The 18,458-nt window shown below is 40.9% G+C and overlaps 1 protein-coding gene across 17 annotated transcripts in view; it reads right to left on the reverse strand.

Annotated features, from left to right (window-relative positions):
- Window positions 1–16,567: 16,567 nt before the first annotated feature.
- Window positions 16,568–18,458, reverse strand: part of ENOX2 (ecto-NOX disulfide-thiol exchanger 2) — a 259,106-nt gene continuing 257,215 nt past the window's right edge. For all 17 annotated transcript variants that reach the window (XM_014852950.3, XM_014852953.3, XM_070501969.1 and 14 more), the window contains one exon: window positions 16,568–18,116. In XM_014852950.3, the coding sequence (XP_014708436.1) occupies window positions 17,985–18,116 (132 nt within the window). In that variant the 3' untranslated portion in view covers window positions 16,568–17,984. The remainder of the gene's footprint in view (window positions 18,117–18,458) is intronic.

Here is an 18,458-nt window from a genome sequence, read left to right on the forward strand (position 1 = left end):
CTTGTCTCCCCAAGCAGAATAGTGGCTGTGTGAACGCAAAGACTTTATCCTGTATCCTTCTATTTCTTGCAATGCTAAGCACATAAATGCCTCCCCAGCTTATTTTTAGCATTTTTTCACTGATTAGAGTAAGTGTCAATTTTAAATCCAAAAGATAGTTTTTACTTTTAGAGTTGTCTTTTCATTTCATCTGTCAGCATTGGTGCCTTTGTTCTCCTGGAAGAGGAAGGACTTCCATGGAAGGACCACTATGGCAACCCAACTCAACTTCTTGATTCTCTCTACAGGTTTGGAGGCGGATGGGGAGCCAATATTCTCTAATTATAGGCCAGAAGTGAACTGTAAAGTAAGAGACAGATGGCTGGAGAGTGAATACACTCTCTCAAACATAAGAAAAGGCAAGACTAATTTTGCCCTAACTGGCCCACTAATTTAACCCTTGGTTGCCCTAGCCAAGACAAAGACCGTTCCCTTCAAAGGACTTTTTCCTGGCTACCGTGGTAAAGCTGTTTCCTGGCTTTACCAAAGGGAAGGGGGAAACTTAATCGGGAAAGTGCTTTTTAAAATTATTATTCTTAAAATGCACATAGAAAATATGTGAGAGAAAAAGTATGCAAGGAAACACACTACTACTTCCCTCCTTCTGTCCCCATCGTCAGTGAAAGAGGCTCTCCCTGCGCTCTCAGCTCCCAGGTGAGCTATGAGGGATAGCACACGCCAGGGGGCTCCCAGTCCTTCCTGTGGAGCTCAGGAGAGAGCGCTATGGAGTTCCACACACTTGGCCCCATACGCATGCACACACAATCAGTCTCCTTAGCCCTTTCTTTCCCTGTCCTTGCTCATAGAAATTCCAGTCCGATGGCATCAGTGCTTTGATCTGCTCCAGCTATCTTACAGGAGAACTGACTCTTGGGTTCCAACCTTGCTGGTGAAGAATTTTAGCTCCTTGCTGGCGTAACAAGTGTACCTCAGGGACCATGAACCACCTGTGATTCTCAGTGGTCATTATAACAAACTTCCAATGGCATTAAATTCACTTTTTACATATGTGGAGTCTCACCCTGTGAAGAAAAAAAGCCTGTAAATACACTGCTTTCAAATGAAAGTGGTGATTAGTATTTGACTGTCAGCCACTGCGTTTTGCTCTGTGGATTACTTCAGCTAGAATTTCTGGTGCTGCAGAAAGCCAGTTGAGAAAATAACAATCCTTTATGAGCAATTTCAGGTTTTCTAACCCTTTTCCAATCTTCTGCTTTAATTTGTTTTCCATTAGCACATGCTCAAGTGTAGTGAAAAGAAAGAGCACTGAGCTGGGAGTGGGAGGCTGAGAATGTTCCAGCTCTGCTATTCTCTCACTGTGTGACCATGGTCAGGTCATTTTCCCTCTCTGGGCCTCAATTTCTTTATTTATAAAAAGAGGGGCTTGCACTGCATGATCTTGAAGGGCCCCTCCAGCTTTGACGCTTTGCAATTCCAATCAATTAGGCTATTTTCATGAATTTTTTACACCAAACTGAATTTGTAACACTGGCATTAGCAGGATGGTTTTTTGTTTTATCTTTCTTTTCTCGCAATAATACGTCTCAGAGGTGGGATTTCAAAATTAGAATTTCCTACAAGCTGCAGCCATTATGATACAACCATCACAGGAGAACTATGAGACTTAATATTCTAGAAAAGCAAATAACGTTTGAAGATCTTTTTGCTGTTTCCCTGTGGGTTCTTTATCCAGAGGTGTTTATATAACTAATATCTCAGTGGTAAGAAAAGTGGAAGTGTAATGAGTGAGGGAAGATAAAGCCCCCTCCTTTTATCTTTGCCCCAACTCATCTCTGTGATTGTTTCTCAGCGAAACCACCTGTGTTTTACTGTTGGCGGAGATCGGAGTAGTACTGGCGCTCATTTACTGCTAATAGGGGCTGCTAATAGTGTTCCCATCTCCTGTCATGGCTGTCACAATTGATTTTTTTTTACATTTCTGTGAGTTCCATCAAGTTTAACAGCTGAAAAATCAAGCTCATTAAGAAGCTCCCTAAGTATTTCAGAGTGGGCTAATTTTCCAAGTCCAGGCTTGGGCAGATTCTGGTGAAAGGGAATCTAGATATGGATCAAATAAGAACCAGGGACTTGATTCCTAGAACTTTGGGAGGAAGGCGGGAGTTGAACAATAAGTGGGATGCCCCAAATGATGGCTTGTGTGTTTAATTTGGCAAAATTGCCTGGTAATCTCAAGTCCTCCTCCAAAGTCCATGTAGCTACTAAATATACCGGCGTGTGCATAAAGGCTACTCAAGAATGGTGAGAGATTTTAATTTTGATTCATTCACTCATTCACTCATTTATTTCTGCAGGGAACACTCGAGGTTCTGCTGCATTTCATGCAGATAGAGTAGAGAGTTTCGCAAAACAACCTTTAAAATGATTTCCTCCTACATTTCTGTCTGCTCCTTCTCAGTCTCCTTTGCAATTTCCTACTCACCTCTTCAATTTGTTAACATTGGAGCGCCTCAAGCCTTAGTCCTTGAACTTCCTTTCTTCTCTAGCAATGCCCACTCCTTTTGTGATTTCATACAGTATTATATCTTTAAATATCATCCATATGCTAAGAACCCCCAAACTTATATCTCTAGCACAGATGTCTCTTCTGAACTCCAGACATCTATCTAACTGCCTACTTGACATTTTACTTGGATTTGTACTAGATGTCTCAAACTTAACATGGCAAAAACTGAATCCCCCCTCAAATCTGATCATCCCATAGTCTTCCCTATCTTAGGGAATGGCTCTCCATTTCTCAAGCTAAAAACCTCAAAGTTATCTTGATTCCTGTCTTTTTCTGACACCTCACAACTAATCCATCAGGAAATCCTGTTGGTTCCAACTTCAGTATCTATATCTCCTTCATTTGACCACTTTTGGCCTCCACTGCTATCACCCTGAAGCTACCATCATCTCTCTCTTGGATTATTGCAATAGCCTCCTCACTGGTGTTCCTGTTTCCCCCACCTCCCTCACCCCCACAGTGTGTTCTTAATGTAGCTTTCAGAGTGATTTTTTGAAGGAGTAGGCTAGATCATGTTGCTTCTTTACTCAAAACCCCCTCAATGTTCCTCATCTCACCAAAGGCTGTCAGGGTCTACAAGGGCCAACTTGATGTCCCCCCTCTCTTCCAGTTACTCTCTGACTTCATCTCTTAATAATGTCCCCCTCACTCACTCTGCTCCTTTATGTTCCTCAAACACACTAGGTGCTTTCTTGTCTCAGAGCCTTTGTATTTGCTGTTCCCTCTGCAGGAATGTCCTTCCCCTATCAGTATGGCTCATTTTCTCTTCTTCCTTATGAGTGTTCCCTGCTTTAGTTTTTATATAGCACACATAATCATCTAATAATATATATATAACACATAAATAAATGTTTTTATTTATTGTTTCCTTCTACTAGAATGTTAACTCCAAAAGAAGAGTACAAAAATGATCTTTTCTGTTTTGTTTGCCTCTGTATTCCCAGTTGCCAGAACCATAGTAGGCAAATAGATGCTCAATTTGATGAATGAATGCATAATGATTGAATGAAAGCATTATACAAGCCTGGTGACCAGTGTGGGAGCCAGGCCTCAATGGGACAATACAAAAAGGAAAGGTTATCCTGACTTGATGTAATGTAGGATCGGGGCCCACACAACCTAGAGGCTGTATGTTGCTCAGTATCTGCTTAGATCAACTAACGGAATTGCAAAAATAATGGTTTTTTTCTAGTGAATTTATAATGAATATATAAAAATAGAAAACTTGTAATAATGGAATAAATTGAAGTATAAGCACTCAGTGAAAAGTCCGGTCAAGTTGCCTTGAACTAGGAAGGTTTGTGGTGATAGCTTACTGTGATGGTTAATTTTATGTGTCAACTTTACTGGGCCACTGAGTGCCCAGATATTTGGTTAAATGTTATTTCTGGGTGTGTCTCTGAGTGTGTTTCTGGATGAGATTAGCATTTGAATTAGCGGACTGAGTCAAGCAGATTGCCCTCCCTAATGTGAGTGGGCCCCATCCAGTCAGCTGAAGGTGTGAATAGAACAAACAGGCTGACGCTCCTGTGAGTAAGAGACAACTCCTTCTACCTGACTGCCTTGGAACTGGGACATTGGATTTTTCCTACCTTTGGACTCAAACTGAAACAGTGACCCTTCTGGGTCTTGAGCCTGCTGGCCTTTGGCCTGGAACTACACCATTGACTCTCCTGGTTCTCAGCCCTTCAAACTCAAGACTGGAAGTTTTCACCATCAGTTCTCCTGGACTCAGACAGAACTACACTACTGGCTTTCCTGGGTCTCCAGCTTGCTGACTACAGATTGTGGGACTTCTCATCCTTATAATTATGTGAGACAATTCCTTAGAATATATATATCTCCTATTGGTTCAGTTTTTCTGGAGAGCCCTGAATAATACACTTACTTTACATTTATTCATATAATGGCTTTGCAATCCCTCATTCTCCCCACCATCCTCAACATTCTTTCCTAACCAACAGGGCAAGTTATAGAAGAAATTATCAAGTGTGGGAGACCAGACATGCAACTCTTGGTAGTTTTTTATTATATATTTTCATTCCTGTGTACCTGAGAGTAATGACAGAGCAACCAATGACAAACTTGGTTTAAATCGATATTGTCTAATATTTCTCCTTTTTGTCAGCTCTGCTGTTAGTAATCACCTTCTCATTTTGAAACATTCTTTTACTCTTTTCTCTTAGGACAACCTGGGACCACTTCTCCATTTACTTTTTTTGTGGACTGTCCCTCAAATCTTTCTCTTCCTCTTCAGTTGTACTTACATCACTCTGGTCCACGCCTTAATCATCTTGTGCCTGGCAAACTTTAACAGCCTTCTACTTGACTCCCTGGCTTCCAGTTGCTTTTTCTCTGTGGTGTATCTTGGCATTCTAATTATCCTGTATCTTGGAAAGACTGTGATTTTAGAATTTGGGGGCTTAGCAGGCAGCAGAGACTGCTTAAGATGGGGAGATCAGGAAAGGAGGGCAGAACATTCATCAGCCTTCAGACCCAACTGGTCTAGAGACAACCATCAGTCCTCAGGTGGGCAGTGTTGTCGAAATCTTCTGGGCTAGGGTAGGAGTAGAGGTCTAGTACCTAGGCTGCAACTTGTCAAGGGCTATGAGCAGAGGAACTAAGTACACCATCATGCAGGCCTTCTAGAGACTCCCTATAATAGGAGGTTCATTGCTCCTAACACCCAGGCTGCAATTTTTATCAAGGGTCTGGACCAGAGAGAACCTTCTGCTTATTAGCAGAATCTCCATGGCGAATCTTCATACTTTCCCTGTGCTCACCTTTCTTTGATGGTGGCACTAACAAGGGATATGGGGAGAGGAGGGTGTGGCAATTATTGTTCTGGCTGACTAGCACTTCCCTTTCCAATCTTTTTCAATCTCTCCACCCTCCACAGCCCCCAGCTACCTTCATTTCTCCTCGACATCACTCAAGATCCCAATATACTTATACGGTTCCCCCAGGAGTGTTCACTTTATTACATGACACTAGCCCCATGGCCACCTGGTCTGGGCACTTGAATCAAGTTGGTCACTGAGTCCCTTCCCCAGAGTTACTGTATTTAAGATAAGAGAGTAGTTCAGTGATCCCTCCTCTGAGTAGCAGGGTCTGTTAAAATGTGAAGCTCTGGAATTATTGGTGACAGTAGTGAGAGGAAAAATGAAGCCATGCTGTAGACAGGGAGTAGAGATAAGAGACATGCAGAGGCCTGGCTCATTATGTGGCTCTAGTCCAGTTGTTTCTGAGGTCCAGGGGGATTCCTGGCCTTTGATTTCCTGAGATAGTAATGATGATAGCTTCATGTACATCATGCCCCAAGCACTTTAAATAATTTATTTAAGCCTCATAACAACCTTATGAGGAAGATATTATTATTCCCATTTTACAGATGAAGAAATTGAGGCACAGGGAGGTTGAGTAGCTTGCTGAAGGTCACAGTCAGGACTTGTACCCTTGCAATCAGGTTCCATGCTGTTAACATCATACTGTCAATCCAGTAGCAAATCTCTGAAGCCCCCTTGCCTAAGCCAGTTCAAGTGCCCTACAGTCACCCCCAGGCAAGAGAAAAAGTCCTAATGGACAAGCTTACCTTTTATATGCTCAACTTTAAAAGTTAATTCTCTCTGGCTCTCTGTCTCCCTTGCTGCCTCCCTTATTCTTCTTTTCACTTGCCCTTCCTTTCTCCTCTTATTTTTTTCCTTCCTTCTCTCTAGTTCACTCTCTTTCTTTTTGAAATTCACTTGTTGACCATTTTCCCTATCTTCTTCATTATTCTCAACAGCATGAAATAATATTGTCACTTTTCTTTCTTAAAAAATCCTCTCTTGACTTCATTTCCCCTTTCAGCTTCAGCATTTCTCTGCTCCTCTGTATAGCAAAACTCTTCAAACGGGTTATATATATTCAGTCTCAAATTCTTCTCCTTTCATTCTCTCCTAAACCCACTCCAGTCGGGCTTTTGTCCCCATTCCTACTGAAACTACAAGGTCATCACTGCCTCCACATTACTCAATCCAGTGATCAGGCCTCAGTTCTAACATTACTTGACTTTTCAGCAACATTTGAAACATTCACTCTTTCCTCATTCAAACACTTCCTTCACTTGACTTCTAGGATGCTACACTCACTTGGTTTTCAATGACTGCTCCTTTTCAGTATCGCTTGCTGATTTTTCTTATATCCCTGACCCTTTAATTTGAGAATTCTTTTGGGCTCAGTTCTTGGACCTTGGTCATTCCCTGGGTGATCTCATTTAGTTTTCAGACTTTAAATACCATCTAAAACTGATGATTCCAGTTGTATATCCTCATCTTGGACCTCTTCTGACCTTCAGATTCCTTTATCCAACTACCTGCTTGAAATTTCTACCTGAAAGAGAGATAGGGATCTCAAACTTAACACATCCACATCTGATCTTCCTTCCCAAACCTGCTCCTTCCATAGTCTCCCCCATCTCAGTAAATTCCAATTACTCAGGCCAAGAAGCTTCATTCTTCATTCCACTCTTTCTCTTGTATCTTATATTCAATTATTTTGCATCCTCAAAATGCATCTAGAATCCTACCATTTCTCATTACATCCACTGCTACCACCGTGGTCTAAAGCCACCTTTATTTCTCACCTAGATTGCCGCAATTACCTCCAACTGGTCTCCCTATTTCCCCTCTTACCACTTAGAATCTACTTTCCACTTAGCATCCAGAGTGATCCTTTGAAAATGCTAGTTATCTTGTGTTTCTCCTATGCTCAAAACCCTATGATGGTTCTACTTTTCACTCAGAATAAATTCCAAAGTCCTTATGGTGGCCCATATTGACCCTTAGGATCTGGACCCCTGTTACCTTTCTGACCTCATCTGCTGCTCTCCCCTCCTCTCCCTGTACTGCAGGCATATTGTGTTTCTTGCTGTTCCTTGACTATGTCTGTGCACTTGCATTTCCCTCTGCTAGCATACTTCCCTTCCAGATAGATACATAGCTCATTCCCCTACCTTTTAAAAATCTTTGCTCAAATGATGTTTTCTCATTGTATTGGTGTTCAGATATCACTCTATTTAAAATTTAACACCCCCTCACCAACATTCCCTATTCTCCTTCCTTTCTTATCTTCTCCCCTAGCACTTAGTACTTTCTCATATACTATATGATTTACTTACTTCCTGCTATGGATTGAATTGTGTGCATGCACACCCCCTGTCAAATTCATATGTTGAAGTCCTAATCCCCAATGTGATGGTATTTGGAGATGGGGCCTTTGGGAGGTGATTAAGTTTGGATGAGGTCATGAGGGTGGGGCCCTCATGATGGGATTAGTGCCCTTATAACAAGAGAAACCTGAAAGAGGTTGTTTCTCTCTCTCTCTCCCTTTCTCTCTCTCTCATGTGAGGACACAATGAGATGGCTGACATCTGCAAGCCAGGAAGAGAGGCCTCACTGGGTAACTGAACCAGTGAGCACCTCAATCTTGCACTTCCCAGCCTCTAGAACTGTGAGAAATAAATTCCTGTTGTTTAAGCCACCCAGACTCTGATGTTTTGTTATGGCAGCCTGATCTAAGACAACCTCCCTCACTAGAACACAAGCTCAAGAAGGACAAGGAGTTTGTCTGATTGTTTACTGTTGCATCATCAATGCCTGGGATAATTGTCTGGATGTGGTAGGTGCTTCATAAATATTTGCCAAGTGAATGAATGAATGAATGAATCAGATATGGTCCTTGCAGAGAGGATTACAGGTACATCATCATATTATAAAGCAGACAGTGGTTAAGTCCCACATTGGAGTTACAGATAAGGGGTTCTGGGTGGGCTCAAAGAAGGGAGAGGTCATTCAGATATGGGGAGGAAGTTGGGGTAATCTAGGAGGGCTTAATGGAAGATGTAGCATTTTGAGTTGGGCCTTGAAGGACAGGTAGTATTTGGACTTGTGGATGTATGGAGAAGCACAGAGAGTTCAGTCAGGCTGAAGTAGGGTACATGAAGGATAGACAAAGTGAGAAATAAGATTAGCAATGAAGTCTGGGACCAAATCCTGAAGGTCCCAAATGCCAGGTTAAGGAGTTCTGCCTTTAGGTGTGGTGTGAAATACAGTGGATATGAAAGTTATAGGCTTGGGAATAAAAATTTGAGTCATAAATCAATGGTTTTCTCTGATTTAACTTATGCTTCCTTTACTCAGTTTCTTTTATTTAGCTCTGAGTTCCTTACAGTATTGGTGATATGGTTTCTAACCTACAAAAGATAAGAAGCAAACACGAAAAAGAGGGAGGAGAGATTTAATCTGAAAACAAAGACGCCTCCAGGGAGAGACGGACTAGACGGCTGCTAGCCTAAAGGATGAAGGCGGAAATTGAAATTGTAGGCTTAGAACCTCTGTTACTGTAAGATCTAATAAACCATTTTTTTGTTTTTGCATTTAAACATTCTTTTAATAACTTTTTTCTGATTACAAAAGTAATGCATATTCTGTATGAGACATTTGGAAAACAGAACAACACAGAAAAAAGCCCCCTGTGTCTATCTACCATTTGGAAGCAGCCATTGCTAACAATTTGGTATCAGCCTTTGCACCCATGAGCTGGGATGTTTCTATTCCAGCCCACCGTCACTATGAGTGAGTTGGGTGAGAGCAGCCTGCCTTGGGAGTCAGACAGGCTCAACAAGTCTCCTTCACTCCCCTGCAGAGGACAGCCTCAAGAATGGGCACCAGCTGAAGCAGCTGCTGGTGAAGGCCCCAACTCTGATGCTGGATGAAGCAGGGAGTCATACTAAGGTAACCACAGAGAGTCTTATTCCAGACTGGCCTTGGGGCTTGGTGTCCTCAGTAGGAATGATTTTATTTTGTCCCTGTGCTCTTCCAAGCGAAGAAGGAAGGAGTCATGGGCTAACTCGGGGCAGAAGGTGTGAGTACAGTTGCTGGAGGGTTCACACTGGAGATGGTGGCAACAAAGTCTTTCTCTACCTGTGCCTCCCTCCACCCATAGCCCTCAGGACTCCTGTGTGCCACAGGCCCTGCATTGTCACTGGCTCACCAAGTTGATAACTGTGAAGATTCACTTTCTGAACACTGGCCAGGAGACAATGCTCATCAACCTGGGCTACCACAGGCGGATCGACTGTATCATGGCCCTATCTGGTTCTATTAAGTGAGCAAGAAAGAAAAATCTAGCCAGCACTGCCAGCATCCTCTCTCCTGCTGTCCTACTCATGGGACTCAGAGGCTGAGTGACTTGTGTAAAGTCTCAGGGCCAGTGACAGAACCAGGAAGTCCAATTCCCCTGACTTTGCTGTCTGATAAACCAAACTGCCTTTTCATGGTAGTATTTCTTACTAGCATAGTTAAGCAGAGGTTGGAGAATGGTGAGACAATACGGTCTCCTTTTCCCCACGTTGTTAGGCCAGCAGAGAGGCAGACACCTTTGGCCCCTTAGATAGTTGAGATTCAGAATACTATCCCTGTCAGTGGTCCTGCAAGCATCTCTTAGCCTCAGCATTTCTAGAACAGTAACCCAGGGTTAACACGGGGAGTCAGGGCTGCTGGAGGCCGGTTCCAGCCCTTTAATGAGGAACGAGGTTTATCAGGGAATCAGCTCTTTCACTGTTCCATGTACAGTTGAGTTAGTGGGAAGAATATTCTTTCTCAGCAGTTTTATCATAACTAACGCTCTTAGTGGCAATAGGAAGGCATCACGGCAAGGTCAGGACAGGTCTAGAACCCTCTATTTAATAGCACAGGAAAGGATGTAAAACATCTTAGAAATGTTTTCATTTAAAATGATTAAAATAAAAAGATTGGTACCGGAAGGGGCATGTTTCAGTTATCTAGCAAACTCACTTATATTAAATACCCAGATAGCTTCACTTGCTGAATAAACAAGGCATGATTGTAATACTAGCTTTACCAAGTGCTGCACACACTGCTGTGTGTGTGTGTGAGTGTGTGTGTGTGTGTGTGTGTGTGTGCGAGAGAGGGAGAGTGCTTATTATGTGAAAAATATTGAATTCAACATTCCAGGTTTTTCTCTCCCAGACTATACGGTTCTGGTCTAGAGGATAGAACATGTTTTGCTAATGTATTAAAACCCACCCACACTCTTGATTCCTTAAACTTCTCTTAAACTCTTCAAGGGGAAGTACCATGTCATATTCATCCTTGGATCCCTGATTGGCTGACTGAGTGTCTTGGAGAGAGTAAGCACTTGAATAACATCTGCACTGAAATATTGAGTTTCACGTCTTGAGGCCCAGCCACGTGAAACACACTGTTTCACTGGTGTGGGTACACATTTTCTTTTTTTCAGAGGGAATAAGATAATGTCTTATAGTTTGTTTCTGGTTTTGCTTTGTTTTGTTTTTTCCTTTACTGTGTTTAGAATTGGTTGCCTTTTTATGATTCCAACCACACATTGGACAGTTGTCTTCAGGGACATCTCTCCAACAACTCTCAGATCTCTTTCCTGTGCCAGAACTGATGGTTTGGAGACGAACATCTTGTGAATGGCATTTGGCTCATTTTCTCCTCAATGCAGTACTTGTGTTTGCTCACACTGAAGCTCATTGACTTAGGATTTCACTATTTCAAAACGTCCAAAGAATCAGTATCTCTATCATTTATAAAATTTATTGTTTAAAATATTTTTCTATTTAATAAACACATATAGAGCTTACTATGGGATGGACACTGTTTTAAGTAATTTATAAATATTAATGTTTAATGAAATTAATCCTGGCCCCACTTTGGGGGCTCTCACTTTACGCTTCATTGATCTCCTCTATCAGGCGTGTTTTACCTAGAGACTGTGGATAGAATTTAGGAAGTGGGGGATTTTGGATGGAAAAATTACATTGAGATTTTCACTAACCTCACCGAAATTTAGCATTTTCTTCCATTATAAACGTAGTGGGATCTGTCGCTTTTTCAGCAGTATCATAAATCTCATATCACAAGTTTTTGCAGATTTCTTGAAATATTTGCTCATCACTACTTCAAAATTACAGTACTTATTAGACCTGTCATTACACATTGCTATTCAATGTGTTAAAGGGACACATATATCCCTGTATCAAAAATGTGTTTTGATAACTGTATTATTTCAATAGAGTTGGTTTTCTTTGTATTTTATTTCATACACTTAAAAATGTTATTCTGATAAGGGGTTCACAGTCTTCACCAGACTTCCCAAAGGGTGCATAACTTCCCAAATTGTTAAGGATCCCTATTTTGAATTCTCCTAGCCATACTTGGCAGGGGCTGGAGCTGAAGTGGGGTGAAAACTGGGAGGACTCAGGAGTCCTGCCTTCTCATCCCAGCTCCACCATGCACTTAGCTGTGAGACCTATGGCATGGCTCTTCATCCTTCTGAGACTTGTTATCCTTAGCTGCAAGAATGGTGAAGGAACCTTTTGCCCCTGCTAGCTCACAGGGTGTTGTGAAGATCAGCTGACACAATTCTGTGTACAGAGTTGTTTTGAAAACACTTTAAAGCATGATATAAGATTTTTGTTGAGGAATATTAATGAGTTAAGTTTGCAGAAGTCTGATACCCCAGAGGACTATTAATTTTAGGGTAGTCTAATATTCAGACTTGGAGTGAATGCAGCTAGCTAGAACACTCTTTAATATGCCCTGCATCCTACTTTCCACCCAAGATCTGAGATCATTTCCATGAGGCTCTATAGCCTTGAATGCTCATGTTTGTGTGCAATCAATTCCTTTTCCTTCCTTCTGTTGCCCCAAGTAAATGCTTCAGTATGCCTTTGAGACCTTCCACCCAGAGAGAACATTTAGGCAAATGAGATCTTCAAAGCTTCCTGCCAAATTGAAAGAATGGAATAATGTTATGGATCTTGGGATATGAGAGAGGAGATAAGGCCCCTGTGGCCTCTTTGTTAATGGGATGTGGTCTGTCCTGTGATGGGAGGGGGTGAAGTTGGAAGGATGCTGGAGACTATATCATAACACAGCAGAAGGAAGTTTCTTCCCTACGTCAGGCTTGGGCCAGGCATTACTTACCTCGGAGGGAGTATTGTTCAGTAAAATCTCCTGAATTTCTCTGAGCCAGCAGTTATCATTCTTCTTTTAAGTTACCCTGTGGCCCTATGGGAGTCCCAATACTGGAAATGTAGCTATGGTGTCATTAAAGCATTGTTAATGTGATTATTAGTTGGGTAATAATTATAGCCATTTACTGAGCATTTATTTTGCTAGGGATAGTTAGTACCGGGCACTTTACGAACTGAGCAAAGCCTCATAAATGACCCCTTGAAGGAAGTACTTAGATTTCCATTTTATATATGAAAAACCAAAGGCTCAGAGAGGTTCAGTGACAGTGTTAGTAAGTGACCTTGGGCACCATGGTATAATAGAAAAAGCCTAAATTGAAGCCAGGTAGACTTGGTTCAAATCCTAGGCTTTGTCACATATTAGCCTTGTAACTCGGGCAAATAATTTAGACTTTCTGAGCCTGTTTTCTCCTCTTACCCTATTTCAAGCTCCCTAATATTTGTAAGGCCTTCCCTGATGTCGCTGTTGCAGCACCTTGTATGTCACTGTATCATTTAGCAGTGTAGACTCTTGAGGGATGAGGTTATGCTTTCTTCCTCTCAGAATTTCTAGGACCAAGACTTGCACATGTCAGGTGCTCTACAGTGGCACGTGAATGAACAATGTGGGATTTATAATAATACTGACCAATTAGGTTGACGTGAAGGTTAAATAAAATATTGGTGCCATAGAAAGTTTTGAGTTTGCAGTTGGACAGACCAAGATTCAATTGTCATCTCTGCCTCTTAGAAACTTAGGAAGGTTAGTTTACATCTCAGAGTCTCAGCTGAAGCACAGAATAGTATTATCTACTTTTCACAGTTGTAGTAAAAATGAATGATTCTATACATACATGATTACTGGTAAGTAGGAATCACTAATCAATGTTAGCTTTTATTATTAGTGTATATGAATGTAGTTTGTATAGAGTGCTACAAAAATACTCATTGAACAAATATTTACTGAGCACCTACAATGCACCAGGTTTTGGGGAAATGGCAGTGAACAAAACAAATGAGGACCATACTCCCATGGAATTTACACTCTGGAGCTGGATGGGGGTGGTTGGGGGCACAGAATGTAACAGTTCACGTCTCAAGAGCAAGCTGTCATTACCACATTATCCACACCATTCGTGGTTGGTCAACACTGAATATTTTCATGCTGAGCTTTTACGGTCTTGGCTAAAGGGTGAAGGATTTAAGTTCAGCGTGTTAAAGCCTACCGTTCTCTAGAGCTCCTTGAGGGCAGGGCCAAGCCCTACTCCTTTTCTATCCCACAGTGCCCGGCAGAGTGTCTGGGACTGAGTCAAAGTTTGGAACACATTTGAACAGCTGAATTTCCCTTCTTGAGGCCTAGCAACATGATGTAGCTCCACAATTCTAGGTGTGAATATAAAAACATTTTTCCTAATATGAGGGTAAGGTCATGACTTATAATTACTTTTGACTGAATCATAATCATAATCAAAACTGTATTGTGAACTCACTATGGGCCAGGTACTTGCTGGGCAATTTACAGAAGCTAGCTTGTTGAATCTTTACTACCACTCTCTGAGGTAGGTACTTTTTCTCCTTAATTTTACCTAAAAGGCAATTGAAACTATCATTGTGTCCACGTACCTTGCCTATAGACATACAGGCAAGAAGTGACTTTGGGCATCATGAGAGCATGATGGGTGCTCAGCAGATGGTAGCAATTGTGGTGAAAAGTGAATCTAGGTCTATCCGATGGGCTGTCCAAGACAGCTAAGAGTCCTAACGGCTCACCCAGTTCTACCAGGTGAGTCAAAAGGTCTTGCACATCTATCCTGTCTTTTCATGTAATACAGTTTATTCTGTATTATATGAAAAGCATATATTTTGGGGTCAAATTAAAAACAAAGCTCTATATAACCTGAAAACAGATATGTGTCTAATTTGCTCTCAAAACTCACTTTCTCATTTGCACTGAAGACATTTAACAGGCAAGTTGGTAATATTAAAAAATCAGAACTGGAGATGTCACAGGACTAGGAAGGGAGATAAAACAACCATTTGTAAAATAAAAGAATGCTTCTATTCATTATTATCTGGAAAAATCTAACTACTGTATCTCCTAAAAATAACAAAACAGTAATATTCCAAAATTCAGGAGGAACAACAGGACAATAAATAGCACTGAGCATTTGTAAGGAAAAATAGCTTCATTAGTAGATTTCTATGGTGAATGGAAAGGATTATGAGAGATGGTATCTGCTGCAATTTGATTACATAATATAAAGCAAAAATATTCTATTTTTACACATTATAACAACTCTGGATTAGTGCATTCAGATTCGTGAAAGAAACAGAACCAATGGGATCTATATATACATACATACATATAAATGTGTATACATATGTATATGTATACACAGTGGGACATATATATGTATGTATGTATATGTGTATATAAAGATTTTTTCAGTTATTTTATTGAGGTCGTATTGGTTTATAACACTGTGTAATTTCAAGTGTATCTTATTATTTATCAGTTTCTGTATAGACTGCATTGTGCTCATCACCAATCGTCTAGTCTTTATCCATCACCATATATATGTACCCCTTTATCCCTTTCGCCCTTCCTCTACCCCCTTCCCCTCTGGTAACCACTAATCTGTTCTCTTTATCCATGTGTTTATTAATCTTCCACATATGAGTGAAATCATGCAGTGTTTGTCCTTCTCTGTCTGGCTTATTTCACTTAACATCATACCCTCAAGGCCCATCCATGTTGTTGCAAATGGGACGATTTTGTCTTTTTTATGGCTGAGTAGTAGTCCACTGTTTTTATATGCCACATCTTCTTTATCCATTCATCCATTGATGGACACTTGGGTTGCTTCCACATCTTGGCTATTGTGAGTAACGCTGCGATGAACATAGGGGTGCATAGATCTCTTCGTATTGTTGATTTCATGTTCTTTGGATAACTACTCAGTAGTGGGATAGCTGGATCGTATGGTAGATCTATTTTTAATTTTTTGAGAAATCTCCATACTGTTTTCCATAGTGGCTGCACCAGTTTGCATTCCCACCAGCGGTGTATGAGGGTTCCCTTTGCAGAGAGAGAAATTTATTTTAAGAAATTGGCTAATGTGATTGTGGAGGCTGGAAAGTCTGAAATTTGTAGGGCTGGCCAGCAGTCTGGAAATTCTGGCAGGTGTTAATGCTTCAGTCGTGAGTCCAAAGGCAATTTGGAGGCACAATTCCTTTCTCCTTAGAGCACTTCAGTGTTTTCTCTTAAGGCCTTCAACTGATTGGATGAGGCCTACCCACACTATGCAGGGCAATCTCTTTACTCAAATTGTACTGGTTTAAATGTTAATCACATCCCAAAAATACCTTCACAGCAACATCTAGACTGGTGTTTGGCCAAGCAACTGAGCACTATAGCCTAGCCAACTTGACACACAAAAGTAACCATCACAACTGTGTTTTCGAGCAGGCTGGGAGGAGCACACCTGGACTAAATTGACAGGAATAACAGGAAGAGACCATATGTAGTACAAGCAGTGAAGGAGAGCAAGAGGCCCAGGTATGGCAGCTGTTGCTTTAAAATTTCATTTTATTTAACTTGTTTAAATAAGAAATAATTGATAAGTGGCTAATTTCTCTTGATTTTTAGATATTATTAAAATAAGGCATTCCAGGACCCATGAGACTGATGAATCAAAGCCTTCTGTAGCATTGATGACAGAGATGCTTCAGTGAGGAAGCCAGTGTAAAAATAACCCTAGCTTCCTGCTGGTGCCACAGCTGGGTGCTTAAGGGGGAAGCCAGCTTTCAGCATTAATGGGCTGCCATGGAACTCAATTTCTAGTTGTCAAGGCAGAAGGTTTAGCATCTTTTCCAACATCCTGGTAACTCAAAGGAAGAAATTGAGATGACTTACGAAAGGATTACTTCGCGAGCAAATAATTCAAAACAGAACACCAAACTGAGGTATAAAAAAGGAATATTTATCTTTTAAAAATACAACTTTGAACACTACTGACATCTCATTTACAAAGTATTTTCCTGAAATACTCTTCATTGGCTTTGCTTACTCAGTACATTCTCTTATTTTGAATCAAGACTCAAGGGAGGGCATGCTTGTGTTATTATAAGCACCACCAACACCACAAAAGAAAAGACCATCTCTGCTTCGGGATATTAGCCCCAAATCCCCATCCTTTCCCTTTCTTTTCCATCATGCAGGACTTCCTGACTGGTCCACGCAAATTCTGCCATTGCAATCTGCTGATGGGCACCACAGAACCGGAGGTGTCCCTGGCAAATTGGCACTCCAGGTGGAGCTGACCTATGTGCAGGAGGCCTCACACACCCTGGCCCATTATTTATTCATAACCGAGAATTTTCCATTAATACGCATATCAAGCCTTTGCAAACATTCAGCATGAAGTAAACATATTATTTACAGCAGTACACGGTTTGCAATTCAACACGCTGACAGCAGAAGAAAAGAGACCAACAGACTTTGTAAGAAGGCCAGGGAGGAAAGCATATTAAAATAAATCCCTTCTGCTAATGTGTGTGTGTTTTATGTGCGCATGTGCGTGTGTGCACATGTGTGTTTTAATTCATAGAAAACTAAACATGCCCTTCTTTAAAAGCAGACTATTTACAAGGTGATTCTGAATAGCACGTACACATGCCAGTCATACTGGACACTTGCTTTCTGCAAATACATATAGACTTTTTTAAAATTCTGAAATAAATCTTTTATCTGATATATTAGAGAAAATAACTTTGGAACATTTGTCAACTTTTGGTTCACAGTAATTTTGCAAAAAGCCACAAACCATGCTTTGTCTTTTAAAAGGTGAACCTGGTCAAGCACCTTCTAGAAGACACTGATGTATTCTTCATTCACTGGCTTACTGGGGATTGGAAAGACAATGTCAGTTATGGAGTACCTCGTGCTCCTTTCATTCCTCTCACCAGTAGTAACATTAACGTGAAGGGAACTCTCGAAACACAAATCACATACAAATCATCAAAACATTTCAGTTAACAGTGTTTAAAAAAATACCAAAGTCTACAACAGTAGTACAGACACCGAAAACACCTCAAATACTCTTTAGCCTCAGGCCTTTCTCGATACTATTAATAAAAAAGACAACCAATTTGACAGAAAGGAAGTTACAGCACTTGAGGTTTGAGTCAATTTCTTTTAGGGCCTGTAGCTCGAGGTGCTGCTCTAGGATCCTTGTTTTAACTCAAAAGATATTCCAGGAATGAATTGACAAATTTAAAGCAATTTCCACTTGAAAACCATTGAAAATACAAATCACTTTCTAGGCTTGTCCAAGACACATTTAATTTTCAGGATCCAAGGTTGTTAGGGAAAGGGAATCAGGTCAGTTTCAAGCCCTCAAAGCCACAGAATTTCCACCTTTTCTCCAGACTGGCTCCAACTCCAGTCATTTCCTGCTTGAAGGTATGCTGGAGTCTGCTCATGAGACATTCCACATCACTGGTGCAGATCTGTGGGACAGAGGATATCTCCATTCAAAACCAGTGCTACCTTTCTAATCTGGGTCTTTTTCCCCAATGTTGCCTGCTTTAGAACGCTGATGCATACACGCATACATGTGCATGTGTATGTGTTGGTTGAGTGGCTTCCAGATGGCAGCCTTCCTCTGCTGTGATCACCAGACCACTGAGCTTTATTTTTGTTTATATATTTCATAATTGCTTTATTTAGGTATAACTTACATACAACAAATTCACCTATTTCATATGTACAGTTTGATGAGTTTTAGTAAATATATGCAATTGTGCAAGTGTTACTACAATTCAGTTTTAGAACATTCCATCACCTCAAAA

This window comes from Equus asinus, chromosome X (assembly GCF_041296235.1).
Source record: "Equus asinus isolate D_3611 breed Donkey chromosome X, EquAss-T2T_v2, whole genome shotgun sequence".
Classification (NCBI taxonomy): Eukaryota; Metazoa; Chordata; class Mammalia; order Perissodactyla; family Equidae; genus Equus; species Equus asinus.